Here is a 17,469-nt window from a genome sequence, read left to right on the forward strand (position 1 = left end):
GCTCATAAATCTGTGCGCTCAGATTTATGACTTAGTCACACAAGACAAGCCTGTATCAGTAAAACTAACATATAACAGTAGACAATTCTCTTAAGTAAAAAGAGCATAGTATGTCTAATTAAACAGTATAGTATGTAATTAATATTTAATTTCCACCACATAAGGCATCTCTGCAGTGTGAATGACCCTGTGTTTCATCAAGCCGCTCTGAAGGCTGAAGCTCTTCCCACACTGAGAGCAGCTGAACGGCCTGTCCCCCGTGTGGCGCTGCATGTGTACCCTGAAGTGGGACATGTACACAAAACCCTTACCACACTGGGAGCAGGTGAAGGCCTTCTTCCCTGTGTGGTGGTACTTCTGGTGGTCTTTCAGGTTTCGGAGCTGAGGGAAGCTCTTCCCACAGTGTGGACAGCTGTAGGGTTTGACCCCAAGCTGTGCCGTTGTGTTGATGATCAGGCCGTTGGGGCTGGTCTCGAGGGCCCCTGCAGCATGCTCTGTCCCCTGGGTGGGTATCACTGACCTTGGGAGAAGGTGCTGCTCCTTCCTGGTCAATGGTGTGAAATGGAGGAAGAGGCTCCCTGGTCCATCCCCCAGGATGTGAGCTCAATCTCTGTAGACGACTCAGGCTCATCATGGGGGAAACTGTGGATGTGATCATCTGGGAAACCAAGTCCCCCCAGTCATTGGGCTCCTCTTTGATATGGACCACATGGGCCTTTGTCTCTTCCATCCTTTCGGAGATACAGGAAGAGCTGGGTGTGACCGTTTCCTGTGGAACCATCTCTCTCTGGGAGAGCACTGGTTCCACCTGGCTGGAACATCTCCTGTTTGATAACACAACCTTCCTCTTCTCCTGAGGATGGAACAGAACAAAGTTATAGATCCTATATCGGTGTGTGTGTGTATGTATATCTCTCCTCACTCACCTGACAGGCCTCTTCTCTCTCATCAGTGTCTCCAGCACAACCACATCTCCTACACATCCCACTCTGCTCTTTCTCTTCAACTTCTCTCCTCTTCCTCTCCTCCTCTCCATCTCTCCATCTCTGCTCACACTGCTGCAGCCTCTCCTTCAAGACGTCCACTTCCTGCTTGCTCTGTGTCACTTCCTCCAGGAAGCTGTCCTTCACCAGCCGAGTGATCTCATGCACAGCGGTTTTGAGGACCGTTTCCATGACTCCATTGAGCTGGTACTGGAAGGTGAGGATGGCCTCTGACATAGCCGCAACAACAATCCAACACTGGACCTCTTCCAGATCACACCAGTGTCCAGAGAGTCAGGGATCTTCCTCCTGGAAACAGAGGTATGCTGTCAAATACCATGGATGTGCCTCAAATATCTTGTCAGTAATAGGCATCTCACCTACAAATGATTTAGCCCAGAAACATGCTTGTAACGAACATATTAATAAACCACTTACACCACGTTTTACTTGTGGTTAGGCGTAAACCAAATAACGCATTTATAAAGCTTGCTAGCTAGCTTTAGCTACAGATAATAACAGCTCTGTCAATTTCACAAAATATTCTTACCACTTTCTGAACGTTGTTATTTGTTGTTCGTCAACAAATCAGCTATTTACATATATCCTATCTCTCCTAGAACTGTACAAATACGTATCAAAGACAGGTAGCTAGCGAGCTATTGTAATAAGTTAACAGCTACTAGATAGACGGCTAGACTAAATATATAACTAACCCAAGATGGTTCAACAGTGTCGTTTAGAGTGTGAGCAGATAGTGGGCAGAACAAGCAAGGAGATGGGCAAAGGCATGCACGAGCTAGCGATATCCTATTGGCACGTTGTAGCATTATTTCCGTTAGGGAACGCCCCTCTGTGACGTTTGCGTGTGCATAAACTCAATTCGACCTTTCAACCCTAAACTATTTTTTTAAACGTTTGCAAAGCTTCAAGTCGATAAAACCTAGTGCACTGTGTTCGTAACATATTTTCGTTTTGGGAACAGAAAAATATATTGATATCAGATGTTTCATTGATGAGAAAATTAGCAGAATGTCGGCCCTGTTTCACCAAGTTCCCACTACCCACAACTAGACTTCCTCTCATTTCCATATTTGGTGGTGAGATAACTTTCTAAATGTATGCTTCACCTTTATAGCCCCTGTGACGTATCTGGGTTACCCCTTCTATCTTTGGCTAGACTGGAGAGGTTGGTTCCCGTCCCTCTGGTCTGTGACATCGAGGTGATCATACTGCGAATGCAATTGCGCAGAACTGGTTATTCTTATTCTTCAACGTTTGAATCTCTGTCAAATGCATTTATTTTAATGTTAGTCTATGTGCCATTTTGATTCGGACCAGGCCACTTACTCAGGTTTATTTTGCTTATTAAGATATTTGCTTGTGTATGTAACAGTTAACACTGTGACCAATAATTTATTAAGAAAGGATGAGAATAATTTCTTCATATAGTGTTTTATTCCATTCAACATTAAATGCACCATACTGCCAATGTGATTGCTTAGATCTGGTAAATATTTTTCTTTGATGGTAGAATCGGTCTAAAAAGCACAGTTCCAAATGTATTTATGTAACAGAGTAAGTTACTCTATGGGCCATTCAGGCTCAGACAAGGATACTTGCTTATTACTCTTACTTTTAAGATATCTGTGTGTGTATGTAACAAATAAATAACACTGTGTGATCAATCATTTATTAAGAAAGGATGAGAATAATTTATTCAAAGAGTTTTATTCCTCTCAACATTAAATGCGTCAGCAACAACACATTGAACATAGTACACGTGGGCAGTTTATTTTCCACTCTATTTTTCGAAATCAACCTGCTTCTGCTCAAAGGTCTACCTTGCTGCATGAATCTGTTCATGTCTGCTCTAGAATTGAATCTGTTCCCACATTCCATGCAGTGGTAAGTATGGTGGTATTTCTAACCAAAAGGAGAAAGACTTCTTCAAAACAACTTTATAAGATTTGCAAAAATGAAGCAATCAACCATCACTAAAAATAGTCCGACTTGAAAAGCTCCATGATCAGAGCTGTCTTTCACCTTTTATAGAAAGTACATCCTTTTATCTTTGTGACAGTTAGCAGATGTGCAGAAACAGGCCCTGGGAACAGAGTTGTAAGAAGTAATTTAGTTCATCTGTGTAGATCATGATAGCTGATATCGCCTCCACTCTCTGTTCCTCCCTGCAAATCCCACATAGCTAAATTCCTGCCGATCGTAAACACAGGAGGTCACAAACTGTGTCACATCCAAGCAGCTCATAAATCTGTGCGCTCAGATTTATGACTTAGTCACACAAGACAAGCCTGTATCAGTAAAACTAACATATAACAGTAGACAATTCTCTTAAGTAAAAAGAGCATAGTATGTCTAATTAAACAGTATAGTATGTAATTAATATTTAATTTCCACCACATAAGGCATCTCTGCAGTGTGAATGACCCTGTGTTTCTTTAAGCCACTCTGAAGGCTGAAGCTCTTCCCACACTGAGAGCAGCTGAACGGCCTGTCCCCCGTGTGGCGCTGCATGTGTACCCTGAAGTGGGACATGTACACAAAACCCTTACCACACTGGGAGCAGGTGAAGGCCTTCTTCCCTGTGTGGTGGTACTTCTGGTGGTGTTTGAGGTTTCGGAGCTGAGGGAAGCTCTTCCCACAGTGTGGACAGCTGTAGGGTTTGACCCCAAGCTCTGCCGTTGTGTTGATGCTCAGGCCATTGGGACTGGTCTCGAGGGCCCCTACAGCATGCTCTGTCCCCTGGTTGGGTATCACTGACCTTGGGAGTAGGTGCTGCTCCTTCCTGGTCCATGGTGCTGGAGGTAGAGGTGGAGGGTCCCTGGCCAATTGTGCTGGAGGTAGAGGCTCACTGGTCCATCCCCCAGGATGTGAGCTCAATCTCTGCAAATGACTCAGACTCATCATGGGGGAATCTGGGGATGTGATCATCTGGGTAACCAAGTCCCCCCAGTCATCAGACTCCTCTTTGATATGGACCACATGGGCCTTCCTCTCTTCCATCCTTTCGGAGATACAGGAAGAGCTGGGTGTGGCCGTTTCCTGTGGACACTCTCTCTCTGGGAGAGCACTGGTTCCACCTGGCTGGAACATCTCCTGTTTGATAACACAACCTTCCTCTTCTCCTGAGGATGGAACAGAACAAAGTTATAGATCCTATATCAGGTGTGTGTGTGTATGTATATCTCTCCTCACTCACCTAACAGAGCCTCTTCTCTCTCATCAGTGTCTCCAGCACAACCACATCTTCTACACATCCCTGTCTGCTCTCTCTCTTCCCTCTTCTTTCTCTGCTCTCTCTCTTCAACTTCTCTCCTCTTCCTCTCCTCCTCTCCATCCCTCCATCTCTGCTCACACTGCTGCAGCCTCTCCTTCAAGACATCCACTTCCTGCTTGCTCCATGTCACTTCCTCCAGGAAGCTGTCCTTCACCAGCCGAGTGATCTCATGCACAGCGGTTTTGAGGACTGTTTCCATGACTCCATTGAGCTGGTACTGGAAGGTGAGGATTGCCTCTGACATAGTTGCAACAACATCAATCCAACACTGGAAAATCAACCCCCCTTCCCTTATTGGTACCAGTCCCAGAGTTCACAGCCAGTCTTCTATGGATGAGCTGACCCCCTTGTTTCCCAGTTCGGCTCACTATAATGGAAAGACTGGGATTTAGCCTCCTCCAGATCACACCAGTGCCCAGAGTCAGGGATCCTCCTGGAAATATGGGCAAACTGTCAAATACACCAAATGTGGTCTTAATGTGCTTCAAATATCTTGTCAGTAATATAAGGTTCACCTACCAATAATTTATCCCTGAAACATGATTGTAACGAACATATTAATAAACCCTTACTTACACCACGTTTGGCTGTGGTTAGGTAAACCACATAACGTTAACACATTTCAAGCTTGCTAACTAGTAGGTGTTTTTAGCAACGCATGTGTATTTACATACACTGTTTAATAATACAATCCTTTAGATGTCTCAAATTCCCCCACCATAATGACTAACCGTCCTGCCCTCCTGCACAGTAAGTTGCAATGGAATTGTAATTAAATCCTGGCTTCCCCCGGACTGTTTCTGTGCCACCCAATACAATAGAAAGCAACGCTAGAATGTAAATACACCCGCGTTTCTAATAGCACCTAGCTAAGCTAATAACACAGGGTTGTGTAGCAGCTTTCTAACCATTTGACACAAATAAAAATATGCTTACCACTTTCCAAACGTTATTTTTGGTGTGCGTCAACAAATCAACTAGTAACAAAACCTCCTACCTATCACTACCAGAACTGTACACAGAGGTGAGAGACAGGAAGCTACTATATGTTAGTGATGTCACGTTTTATACCGGAACTCCGAGGCATGAGTAGAAGTAGTTTAACGGTTTATTTGGAAGCAGTGTACGGACGCTTGTATCGCTTTGTCAGAAGCACGTGATCAATGACGTCCGAATCGTCGTTTTGTCGAACAACCACCTGATTTGTTTCTGTAGAAGACAAAAAAAGTTACCCCAAAGATTTTTTCTGCTGAAACCCTGCGCGTGCGATGTCAACTATAATAATTTGGCTGTTCTAAATTATTTTGACCAGCAGCTGCCACTAGTGTACGTGTTGATCAGAGCCAAGAGTAATGAACATATTTTCGACCCAATTAGCTTGAAATGCTCAATGCTTCGTTTCCCGAACACTACTGTATATTATAGCACAGATTATACGTTATAGCTAAACTAATACCTAACTAGACTGTAGAGGATGGGTCCCTCCTCCCACTGATCTGTGACATCGAGGTGATCATACTGCCAATGCAATTGCACAGATCTAATATTTTTCTTTGATGTGACAATCTGTCTAAAGCACAGTTCCAAATGTATTTATTTGCCAGAGTAAGTTACTCTATGGGCCATTCAGGCTCTGACAAGGATACTTGCTTATTACTCTTTTACTTTTAAGATATTTGTGTGCGTATGTAACAAATAACACTGTGTGACCAATCATTTATTAAGAAAGGATGAGAATAATTTATTCATAAAGAGTTTTATTCCTCTCAACACTAAATGAATCAGCAACTAATAGATACACTGAACATAGTACACATGGGCACTTATTCCCCCCCCCCCCTCTGATTTTCTAAATCAACCTGCTTCATCTCAAAGGTCTACCTTGCTGCATGAATCTACCTGTTCATGTCTTTTCAGGTCCGCTCTAGAATTGAATCTGTTCCCACAGTCCGTGCAGTGGTAAGGCATCTCTGCAGTGTGAATGACCCTGTGTCTCTTCAAGCCACTCTGAAGGCTGAAGCTCTTCCCACACTGAGAGCAGCTGAACGGCCTGTCCCCCGTGTGGCGCAGCATGTGTACCCTGAGGTGGGACATGTACACAAAACCCTTACCACACTGGGAGCAGGTGAAGGCCTTCTTCCCTGTGTGGTGGTACTTCTGGTGGTCTTTCAGGTTTCGGAGTTGAGGGAAGCTCTTCCCACAGTGTGGACAGCTGAAAGGTTTGACCCTCAGCTGTGCCGTTGTGTTGATCATCAGGCCGTAGGGGCTGTCCTCGAGGGCACCAACAGCATGCTCTGTTCCCTGGGTGGGTATCACTGACCTTGGGAGTAGGTGCTGCTCTTTCCTGGTCCATGGTGCTGGTACTGTAGGAAGAAGCTCACTGGCCCCATGATGTGACTTCAATCTCTCCAGATGACTCTGGCTCATTATGGGGGAATATGTGGATGTGATCATCTGGGTAACCAGATCCCCCCAGTCATCAGACTCCTCTTTGATGCGGACGACATGGGCCTCCCTCTCTTCCATCCTTTCAGAGACACAGGAAGAGCTGGGTGTAACCGTTTCCTCTCTCTCTGGGAGAGTGCTGGGTCCACCTGGCTGGAAGATCTCCTGTTTGATAACACAACCTTCCTCTGCTGCTGAGGACAAAACAGTAGAAAGTTATAGATCCTATATAATTTGTGTGTGTGTGTGTGTGTATGTGTATATATATATATATATATATATATATATACATCTCCTCACTCACCTAACAGAGCCTCTTCTCTCTCCTCAGTGTCTCCAGCACAACCACATCTCCTACACATCCCCCTCTGCTCTCTCTCTTCTCTCTTCTTTCTCTGCTCTTTATCTTCCCTCCTCTTCTCCTCTCCATCCCTCCATCTGTGTTCACACTGCTGCAGCCTCTCCTTCAAGACGTCCACTTCCCGCTTGCTCCCTGTCACTTCTTCTAGGAAGCTGTCCTTCACCAGCCGAGTGATCTCATGCACAGCGGTTTTGAGGATTGTTTCCATGACTCCATTGAGCTGGTACTGGAAGGTGAGGATGGCCTCTGACATAACTGCAACAACATCAATCCAACACTGGAAAAAACACTTCACCTCCAAAGTTCATGAAGCTATGAAACTGGCACGTAGCTTCAAGATTACACCAGCACCCAGGGAGTCCACCTGGAAACAGGAACAAACTGTCAAATACATAATAAGGGAGACCCTGCAGTGTGGACTGTCATCTTTGGGGCGGCAGGGTAGCCTAGTGGCTAGAGCGTTGGACTAGTAACCTAAAGGTTGCAAGTCCGAGCTGACAAGGTACAAATCTGTCGTTCTGCCACTGTTCCTAGGCTGTCATTGAAAATAAGAATTTGTTCTTAACTGACTAGCCAAGTTAAATAAATGTTTACAAATATATATATAACAATTTTGCCAGTGAAATAGGGAAGCTCAGCGACCAATAGCCATTCAGGCAAACAAAATGTTTAGCTATTAGTAATAGCTTTAAGACATTATTAGCGTCATAGCTAGTTAGCACTACCAGAGATGCTAGATAGCAGAATGTTGTCCTGCTTTTCTTGCTAGCACAGTAGCAAATGTTATCAAGTTGGTAGCAGCTTCATTTGACTCCAATGAAAGTATCCTTAATACTTGCCAAACGTGTCAATCAGCTAGTTGGAAACGTTCAATCTCTCATCCTAGTGCCACAAAGTGTGTAACAATATGTGCTGACTGTACACAGGTAGCTAGCTAACAACGTTAGGCGGCTGGGTCCTGCCCCTGGCACGTGCTTCAAGGGGATCATCATGAGAAGGCGATTGCGCAGAAGTAGTCTCCAGAATAGATATAAGATTTTAAAATAAGTTATTATTTTGGCTGGTCAGTTACTGAATGAGGATGGATATCTAGTCTCATTTGCAGAATTTCTTGATAAATTTAGAATTCCAATAACCCCAAAATAATATGCAATTGTTTTTGATGCGATTCCAAGGAGGGTTGTATTTCTTTTAAATTCCTCTGTGGTTGTAGATTTACATGAAAATATATTCATTAGCAATATTAATAAATGTAGTAATAAACAGATTAGGAATATTGCTTGTGATACTACAATTCCCTCAGGAAGATTTTTTGGGTTGAATATCTATGGTGATATACAATGGTGGAAAGCATGGAAAATTACTAACAAATATTGTATCAGTAACAAGCTAAAGGAAGTTTCATTTAAAATGTTACATAGAATTTATCCTGTGAAACATGTTTTGGAAAGATTCAAGCAGAATATTGACTATAATTGTGATTTCTGTTGTGATTTTTTTTGCCTGTATTTATAGTATAATTTTTTGGATTGACATACAGAACTTTGTTACAAAACAAATAGGACCGGTTGTACAATTTAATGGTTTTGATATTATGATTTATTTCAGAAATTCTGACATTGATCAAGATGTAGTATATTTAATTAAACTGCTAATAATATTAGGTACATTTCATATTCACAAATGCAAATGGTCTAATTCAAAACCTAACTTGTTTCACTTTATAAATTAATTTAAACAATATGGCACTACTTTAACTAAAACGAAAAACAAAAAGGCAATTCAAACTTGTTTTATTATTAACGAATATGATTTGTTTGTTTAGGATTCCTGGCAATGAAAATAGTTTGTATGTATGATTGTTTGCATGTGACTATTTCTCTTTTGTTTGTGGATGCAGACTCTATAATAAATAGATGATCTCTTATCTACATTGTTCCATGAGGTAGATAAATAACCTTCACAATGTTCGACTGGTGGAAGACTCCTTCTTAAACATACTGGGCTTGGGAATGAATGAACAGGAATAGCAAGTAACCTATATTTGCATGTTCAATGCTTGTTCAAGAATGAAACTACACCATTTTTTTAGGTGCTATGTGACAATTGTAACCTTATAAGGTGCCTTGTTCTGGGCCTCCCGAGTGGTGCAGCGGTCCCAGGCTGTGTTACAGCCAGCTTTGACCAAGAGACCCATGAGGCGGTGCATGGGACAAGACTATAACTACCAATTGGATATCACGAAATTGGGGAGTAAAGTAATAAAATAAACTTTTAAAAAGTGTCTTGTTCTGGCCTGTTGGTAAATCATTGTTTGACAGGCCTATACCAGTAGAACAACCATTTATTCCGATCAACACTCCCAGACTCTTGTGAGGAAAGGTGTGGCTGAACACCAGCCTCCACCTCCCCACCAACTAACTCAGACTGCCAGTTTAACTCTGTATTCAAAGTAGCCATTTCACCCTCCACTGGTTAGTAAACTCTCCATATCCCCTCCTACACTAGCAACATGATATGAATCCTACAGTCAGTGTGTTTATTGCCCTTTTCCCTCTCTAAAAACATGAGGTAATAGTTAACCTCTCAACTAAAAGCATTGAATGATGAAACTCTTGAATAGCTATTTCAAGTGGAGAAACAGCCCATGTTCCTAGGTCAGCTTACTCTTTACTTGATCTCCTGGCCTGATGATTAATACCAATTACAGAATGATGGATTTACATGAAAATAAAATAAATAGTAAGGGGAGAAAACAATCATCTGTACATAAACAAATAAAATAAGATAAAGGATGCGTTCAGAACACATTCACACAACGTGGGAAAGGAAACATACATTTGATCACATCACTGTTATATCTTGAGTTATCATAACAGTGTATTATACATAACAGTGTATTGTACATTTAAGCAATAAGGCACGGGGGTGGGGGTGGTATATGGCCAATATACCACGGCTAAGGGCTGTTCTTAAGCACGACGCAACACGGAGTGCCTGGATACAGCCCTTAGCTGTGGTATATTGGCCATATATCACAAACCCCCAAGGTGCTTATTGCTATTATAAACTGGTTATCAACTAATTAGATCAGTAAAAATAAATGTTTTGTCATACAGGTGATATATGGTCTGATATACCATGGCTGTCAGCCAATCAGCATTCAGGGCTCAAGCCACCCAGTTTATGAAAGAGTTTATATCATGGCATTGTTGAATACTCCTTTCTGATTGTCTTGAAGGGCATTCTAGAGGAAGCATTATTTCCCTATAACACACGGTATATTCACACCTTATAAAATTCAATGGCTATAGTTCATTTTTACAAGTTAAGTTTGAGATGCTTTTGAAATGTATGTTATACTAAATGATAGTTTTAACCAATGTTCCCTCTAAACTGCGCACGTGCGCATTCTTGTAACCATCTTATAGCTCCTTAAGGATAGGGGGGCGCTACAGCGAATTTTGAAAAAAATACGTGCCCATTTTAAACGGCCTCCTACTCAAACTCAGAAGCTAGATATGCATATAATTAGTAGATTTGGATAGAAAACACTCTAAAGTTTCAAAAATGTTTGAATGGTGTCTGTGAGTATAACAGAACTCATATGGCAGTCAAAACCCCGAGACAGATCCTAACAGGAAGTGGAAATCTGATTTGTGGAATCACGTTCAACACTTTGCCTATAAAACACACCGTGAGTTAGGATTCATTGAGCACTTCCTAAGGCTTCCACTAGATGTCAATGGTCTTTACAAAGTGGTTTGAGTCTTCTATGGTAGAAACTGACCGAAAGAGAGGCTTGGAAAGTTGGTCATAGAGGTAGGGCCATTACTACTATGACGCGGACGCCCATAGGTAGCCTCATCTTCCGAAACGTTTAGTAAGACAATGCAATCGTCCCCCTTGAATATTATTGAAGCTCTGGTTGAAAAAGGCCCTAAAGATTTATGTTATACAACGTTTGACATGTTTGAACAAACGTAAATATATATTTTTGGCACATTGGTGACGACAAGTTCCGCAGGCTTCAGTACATTTTGAGTAGCCTTCGGAACGCGCTAACAAGAAGGAGCTATTGGGACATAAATTATTAACTTTTTCGAACAAAACTACATTTGTTGTGGACCTGGGATTCCTGGAAGTGCCTTCTGATGAAGATAATCAAAGGTAAGGGAATATTTACAATAGTATATTTGATTTTAGATGGTTCCAAGATGGCGCTAACTTGTATCGCCTAGCCTATTTTTCTTAGCATAGCACCTCGTTTATTGCAAAGTGTGATTTCCCAGTAAAGTTATTTTTAAATCTGGCAATGCGGTTGCATTCACGAGATGTTAATCTATAATTCTTTGAATGACAATATTACATTTTAAAAATGTTTTCGAATAGTAATTTAGTAAATTGTAGCGCTGATTCACCGGATGCATTTGAGGGAAAATATTTTCTGAACATCACGCGCCGATGTAAAATGCTGTTTTTATGTATAAATATGAACTTTATCGAACAAAAGAATGCATGTATTGTGTAACATGATGTCCTAGGAGTGTTATCTGATGAAGATTGTCAAAGGTTAGTGCTTCATTTAGCTGTGTTTTGGTTATTTGTGATGCATGTGGTTGGTCGGAAAATGGCGGTGTGGCTATTTTGACGATGTACTCTCCTAACATAATGTAATGTTTTGCTTTCGCTGTAAAGCCTTTTTGAAATCGGACAACGTGGTTCGATTCAGGAGAAGTGTATCTATAAAACGGTGTAAAATAGTCCTATGTTTGAGAAACAGAAATTATTAGATTTGGTTATGAATATGGTGCTCTGATTTTTGGCTGGATGTTGATCCCGGTTACGGGATCAGCGCTAAAAGACGTTTTAAAGCCAGTGGTGGAAAGTACTCAATTGTCATTGTAGTGCCTAAATTGCCCCAAAAAATTGTCCCGATACAATTTCCATTCTAATCCTTTTGCCACGATGGAGAGTGGTGAAATGTTGATTCAAGATGAAAAATAATAATACATGTATTTGTTGTTCTTCTGAATACAAGAATGTACTGAATTCTACCAAAACTAATTTTGATCATTAAACCTAATCAAACAAACAGCATGGTATGGCCAAAATAGTATGTGCTGCCATTCCAGTCACTCCCAGTAGGCCTTGGAGCACGTTTGCCTTTTAACTGTAATCTCCATTGGCCTGTAGAGGGGGTACGCACATTTGACAGGGGATTAGTGGCAAACACCGGCCCCAATTGTATTTGGTGTGAAATCAAAAACAATTATTTACTTAACTTGAAGGAGCCTTCCTCTTAGACTGCACCTTCTTGCAGTAGGTAGATCTTGATATTGGTCTTTCTATAATATTGGTTCTTGTCTTTAGGCATACTGCACGTACTAACCGCTTGGAATCAAGCTTGGTTTCAACAAAAAGTCCAAGTATCCATGCACTACGTGGTGCCATGGGGTCCATTACCAATCCTTCATGGAAGTGTAACAGGGTTGGTTATGTTTCCACTTGCCTCTAAAGAAATGTGTACTTAATGTTCAAGCATTCGTATTGGTTGGTTCAACTGATGACAATAAGGTGTGTTGTGATTGGCCCCGCTTGCAGATAGGGGGAGATCGCGAACGTCAGGTCTTCCCAGTATGAAAATGTGATGCAAGGGGTAGGTCACGTTCTGAATACTGTTTTATATTTTATATTTTACAATGTGTTCAAGTTTGCTGTACGTTACGGATTTATACATGTGTGAGTATATGGTACCTGTTAGGGATTGAGGGGCTTTCTGGAATGTGCTTTGGCATATGATTGCTGTAGATAAGTGTTAGCTAGCATACATCGTTGTAATGGTCACATAAGCCCACTGCTAACACAGTTGTCTTCATGCTACAGCTTCTGCCATCGACAGCCATCAGTATCATTAAGCCCTGCACAACTACCGTGCTGTTTCTCATTTAACAACAGGTATTTACACATGTTATATTTTGTATTGTATTTTTGTATTTTGTGACCCAGTATGAAAATGTGATGCAAGGGCTTCTGCCATCGACAGCCATCAGTATCATTAAGCCCTGCACAACTACCGTGCTGTTTCTCATTTAACAACATGTATTTACACATGTTCTATTTTGTATTGTATTTTTGTATTTTGTGACCCAGTATGAAAATGTGATGCAAGGGCTTCTGCCATCGACAGCCATCAGTATCATTAAGCCCTGCACAACTACCGTGCTGTTTCTCATTTAACAACAGGTATTTACACATGTTATATTTTGTATTGTATTTTTGTATTTTGTGACCCAGTATGAAAATGTGATGCAAGGGCTTCTGCCATCGACAGCCATCAGTATCATTAAGCCCTGCACAACTACCGTGCTGTTTCTCATTTAACAACAGGAATAAATGATGCTCAACTGGGACCGCTGGCTGATGTGATTTATTAGGAAAAAAAACACAACGCAAGGAGAGTACGCTATACATCTGTTACAGAAGCTGCGTTTCACTTTACCCCACTTTTCTTTCCTGCAAGAGTGGCAGGTACTCCTGTGTCCATCTCTTCCGAAATAAGTCGGCCATGTACTGGACATGCTTCCAAAGTCGTCTGATGTACAGGTAGTTTTTTTCAAAGGTTCCAGGGGGTAGGGCAGGCTTCGACTTTAACAGTCAAATGTGATTTGGCGTGAGTGCTTCTCGATCCAGGGGGTCGTTGGTTACCGTGGTGATTGGGCAGCTGTTTAGAATGGCCTCTACTTCACACAGCACAGTGTGCAATCCCTCCTAAACTAGGGTCTGTTCTTTCAGGACAGAATGAAGCACCTGGCAAATCATCCCAATGAGCCTTTCCCAGACTCCTCCATGGTGGGATGCCCCAGGGGGATTGAAACTCTTGTATTCCTTCATGAAGGAGAGCATCTTGGATCTTGCCTTGATTTAAATCAGATAGAACTTCTCTGAGTTCTCTCTCAGTGCCAATGTAGTTAGTCCCATTATCATGTCTCACATGTTGTACTTGTCCTCTTCTGCACATAAATCTTCTTATGGCGTTGATACACGAATCCGTGTCAAGAGAGTAAGCAATTTCAATGTGTAATGCTCTAGTGGACATACATGTAAAGATCACTCCATATCTTTTAACATTTCATCTTCCTTTTTTGATTTCTATAGGACCAAAGTAATCCACACCTAAGTTGGTAAATGGTGGGATGTCTAGCATGGTCCTTTCAAGTGGCAAATCTGCCATCTTCTGCTCACCAATCTTGCCTCTTTGCTTTCTGCACACAACACACTCTGTAATGATTTTCCTTGCTGCAGAGTTTGAATTGGTGATTCAATACCTTTGACGGGGAGAAGTGAGAGCATGTGATTCCTTCCATCGTGTCCTGTTTGTTGATGTATGTGGTGGAGGATAAGTGTAGATATGTGAAGGGCTTTGGAGAGAATGACAGGGTGCTTGACTTCTTCAGGCATAGCTGTCTTACACAGCCGTCCTCCGACTCCGAGAACTCAATCCACCAACATTGGATCCAATTTATGAGTGCTACTTCTTTTCTTGACTGTAGATAGCGTCATTGTCAAAGTCAAGATCTCCTTTGGGAGTCTGTCTTTGGGTGAAACGAATAATCGCCACCTCTGCATTCAAAGGTTTGTCCAGACTTACAGCTTGACCACCGCATGTTGTCTTGTAGGCTTGAATCTTGTCTTTCACCATCTGGTTCTGTGAGTGTGTGTGTATGCTGTGTGTGTGTATTCCTGTACAAGTGACTAACACTTTTTTCACTTTCAGGAACCAAGCCACTGCAGGCTTCAACTTCATCCAAGTGTAGAAATAAAATAGCAGTTTGTTGGTAGGATTTTCAATCTCATTGACAGTAGTACTGCAGACAACAATACTAATTTTAATCTCAGGGTCTTCAAATGTGAGGGAAACTGAGTTCATGTGTTCCAGGGGCCACTCCACTTCTGGTTTCCATAGAAACGCTGGGCCATGGATCCACCTTTTGCAGTCCAGAAACTTGTTTCCATTCAGGATTTTCCCTAGTATCCACATACCTCCACTGTAATGCAGATGTGTTCTATCTGATAACAGAGATCCTATTGGCCATAAATGTTGAAACCTTGTACGCTCATTGGCTATGTACTTGAGCACTGACTCTCCCCCAGGGGCCAGTTACCCCATGGAGGGATTACCCGGTACTTTTTTAAAAAACTCCCTTTTTCTAAAAACATTTCATGAAATAACAAAAAAAAGTGTAAACTGTAGCCATTTATTTCCCTTTATTGTTTATTCGCCTAAGCATGACCTTCATCCACATACCAATTGTTTTCCAAACATTTATTTATTAGACATTGTTCTAAGGGGGCAGTTACCCATAGTACCCTATCATTAATTTATTCAAGTCCAAAAATGGATGTAGCACCTAGGGATTCAAGCTTTAACACAAGACATGTTCAGTACCTTTACTGTGCTTAAAACAGTTTCGACCATTCTGTGCATGCGAGTGGGGTGTGGCCTCTGAAATGTAAGTCTCTCGTTAGCGAGAAGTAATTTGCCATTGGTGTGTTTATAGTCGTGATGGGAAGTTCGGCTCTTTTTACTGAAAATCTTTACGACCCGTTCAGTCAAAAGAACGAATCTTTAGACTAATTTTGTTCGAGTCAGTAATGCCCAGAGCACACAGGACCCCTACTTGCGAACGGTGAACTGAAAACTCGAAAGAGTCATGATTCTACAAGCTTCTCGTTCACAATAGGGGACTTATTGGAGCTATCATTTGTGACTGAGACATGTAAACGTGGGATTTAAACAATATACATTTGATGATTGCTATGCATACAAATAAGATTAATTCTTGATACATTTTAAACTAAGTTGTGGCCACAACTGGACTAGATTGTGAACGACTGTGCGATAAGCACAATGTCATTCGCGAACTGCAGCTCCTCAAACGATTCGTTCTCGAGTGGGAGTTGAGCAGATTCTAGAGGCTGTGTATGTTTTGGTTCTACAAACCTCAAAGCTGTGTCCATCATAACATTTAATGATCAATTAATTGCATTCAGTATTGCACAATGCGATCAATGATCAGTTGTAAACATGTATTTTTCTTCTTTATGCTCGTGATCTATTCCCTGCGAGCATGTCAGACAGCTGGTGGTCGGAGCACGTCTCTGGAGCCGCTGAGCCGGAGGAGCGTGTATTAATCCTGCTGTAGGATTCATTGAGAACGAACGACTAAAATGAACGAGTCACTCAGAAAAACGAATCATGACTCTCGAGTCAGTAAAAAGAGGGGGGGGGGGGCAATGCCCCTGTGACAACAATTTTGGACCCCTTTTTGCTATCGTTCTTTTTTTACATCCGTTATTAGACAGTGGCAACGATGATGATTATGAACATGGTATTTTGCCTGCTAATGCCTGCAATGCAGTGAAGAAAACGATATGACAGTAATAACGTCTAATGTAACTGGCCCCTCTAACAGTACAACTGGCCTCAGCTTGGCCCCCCCAGTTGAAATGGTCTAGGACCGCCACTGTTACAGGCCCTCTATAGACTGCCAATGAACCATGATACTACTGCTTACTTCAAGCCACTAGAGTGGGCGCAGTGCTCTTCTCTCAATTGCTCAACATTCTCAACATTGCTCTCTACCGCCCAAGTATAGAACCAGCTGTATTTGCCTGTCCATGACTGTTTGGCTTTAGGAGCAGAAATAAAATAACTTTTTCCTGATAATAGAAACTTTTAGACTGACTATGGACTGTTATACTAATGGTTATCTTCTTGCTCGCCTTTCATGTTTATAGAATAAACACTCAAAACAACACAATAAACACGAGAACTTTTATTGTAACAACAATGCAGTCTCTTGATTTAATTGGATAACTTATCATCCACTCTTCTTTCATTTTTTCGATGAAAGAACACCGCCGAATGTTGTGTTGTCCCAGGCCACGTTCCATTTTTCAGAAGTTAATGCAGATCCTGAGACAGAGACAAATGTAACGGGTCAAAATGTTCAATTTGTGTATGTGTGTGTGTGTGTGTACACACAGTGCCTTCGGAAGGTATTCAGACCCCTTGACTTCTTCCATATTTTGTTACGTTACAGCCTTATTCTAAAATGGATTCAATAAAAACAAATCCTCAGCAATCTATACACAATACCCCATAATGACAAAGCGAAAACAGGTTATTAGAAAGTATTCAGACTCTTTTGCTATGAGACTCGAAATTGAGCTCAGGTACATCCTGTTTCCATTGATCATTCTTGAGATGTTTCTACAACTTGATTGGAGTCCACCTGGGGGTAAATTCTATTGATTGGACATGATTTGGAATTGCACACACCTGTCTATATAACGTCCCACAGTTGACAGTGCATTTC

The 17,469-nt window shown here is 41.7% G+C and overlaps 2 protein-coding genes across 4 annotated transcripts; both read right to left on the bottom strand.

Annotated features, from left to right (window-relative positions):
• Positions 1-2,695: 2,695 nt before the first annotated feature.
• LOC106611893 (zinc finger protein 629) lies at positions 2,696-5,667 on the bottom strand. Of its 2 annotated transcripts, none has more exons than XM_045724017.1 (3): positions 5,218-5,667; positions 4,204-4,731; positions 2,696-4,129 (listed from the first exon to the last, which is right to left on the bottom strand). In XM_045724017.1, exons 2-3 carry the CDS (start codon positions 4,523-4,525, stop codon positions 3,384-3,386), a joined length of 1,068 nt encoding a protein of 355 aa, XP_045579973.1. In that variant the 5' UTR covers positions 4,526-4,731; positions 5,218-5,667; the 3' UTR covers positions 2,696-3,383. The 2 variants fall into 2 exon arrangements, with proteins under 2 accessions (XP_045579973.1, XP_014068012.1); XM_014212537.2 differs by having other exon boundaries at positions 4,204-4,714; positions 5,218-5,664.
• A 354-nt stretch (positions 5,668-6,021) lies between these two features.
• On the bottom strand, positions 6,022-8,091 carry LOC106611892 (zinc finger protein 232). 2 transcript variants are annotated; one of them, XM_014212536.2, is made up of 3 exons: positions 7,927-8,091; positions 7,031-7,451; positions 6,022-6,917 (listed from the first exon to the last, which is right to left on the bottom strand). In XM_014212536.2, the coding sequence occupies exons 2-3, from the start codon at positions 7,338-7,340 to the stop codon at positions 6,151-6,153; spliced, it is 1,077 nt and encodes a 358-aa protein (XP_014068011.1). In that variant the 5' UTR covers positions 7,341-7,451; positions 7,927-8,091; the 3' UTR covers positions 6,022-6,150. The 2 variants fall into 2 exon arrangements, with proteins under 2 accessions (XP_014068011.1, XP_014068010.1); XM_014212535.2 differs by having other exon boundaries at positions 6,022-6,920.
• Between the last annotated feature and the right edge of the window lie 9,378 nt (positions 8,092-17,469).

This window comes from Salmo salar, chromosome ssa09 (assembly GCF_905237065.1).
Source record: "Salmo salar chromosome ssa09, Ssal_v3.1, whole genome shotgun sequence".
Classification (NCBI taxonomy): domain Eukaryota; kingdom Metazoa; phylum Chordata; class Actinopteri; order Salmoniformes; family Salmonidae; genus Salmo; species Salmo salar.

Bases quoted from the DNA above. Each gene is read 5' to 3' on its own strand.
- LOC106611893 (XM_045724017.1), bottom strand. From the start codon at position 4,525: ATGTCAGAGGCAATCCTCACCTTCCAGTACCAGCTCAATGGAGTCATG. The intron at 4,130-4,203 runs GTGAGTGAGGAG...TTCCATCCTCAG, and splicing joins GAGAGAAGAGGCTCTGTTAG to GAGAAGAGGAAGGTTGTGTT.
- LOC106611892 (XM_014212535.2), bottom strand. From the start codon at position 7,340: ATGTCAGAGGCCATCCTCACCTTCCAGTACCAGCTCAATGGAGTCATG. The intron at 6,921-7,030 runs GTGAGTGAGGAG...TTTTGTCCTCAG, and splicing joins GAGAGAAGAGGCTCTGTTAG to CAGCAGAGGAAGGTTGTGTT.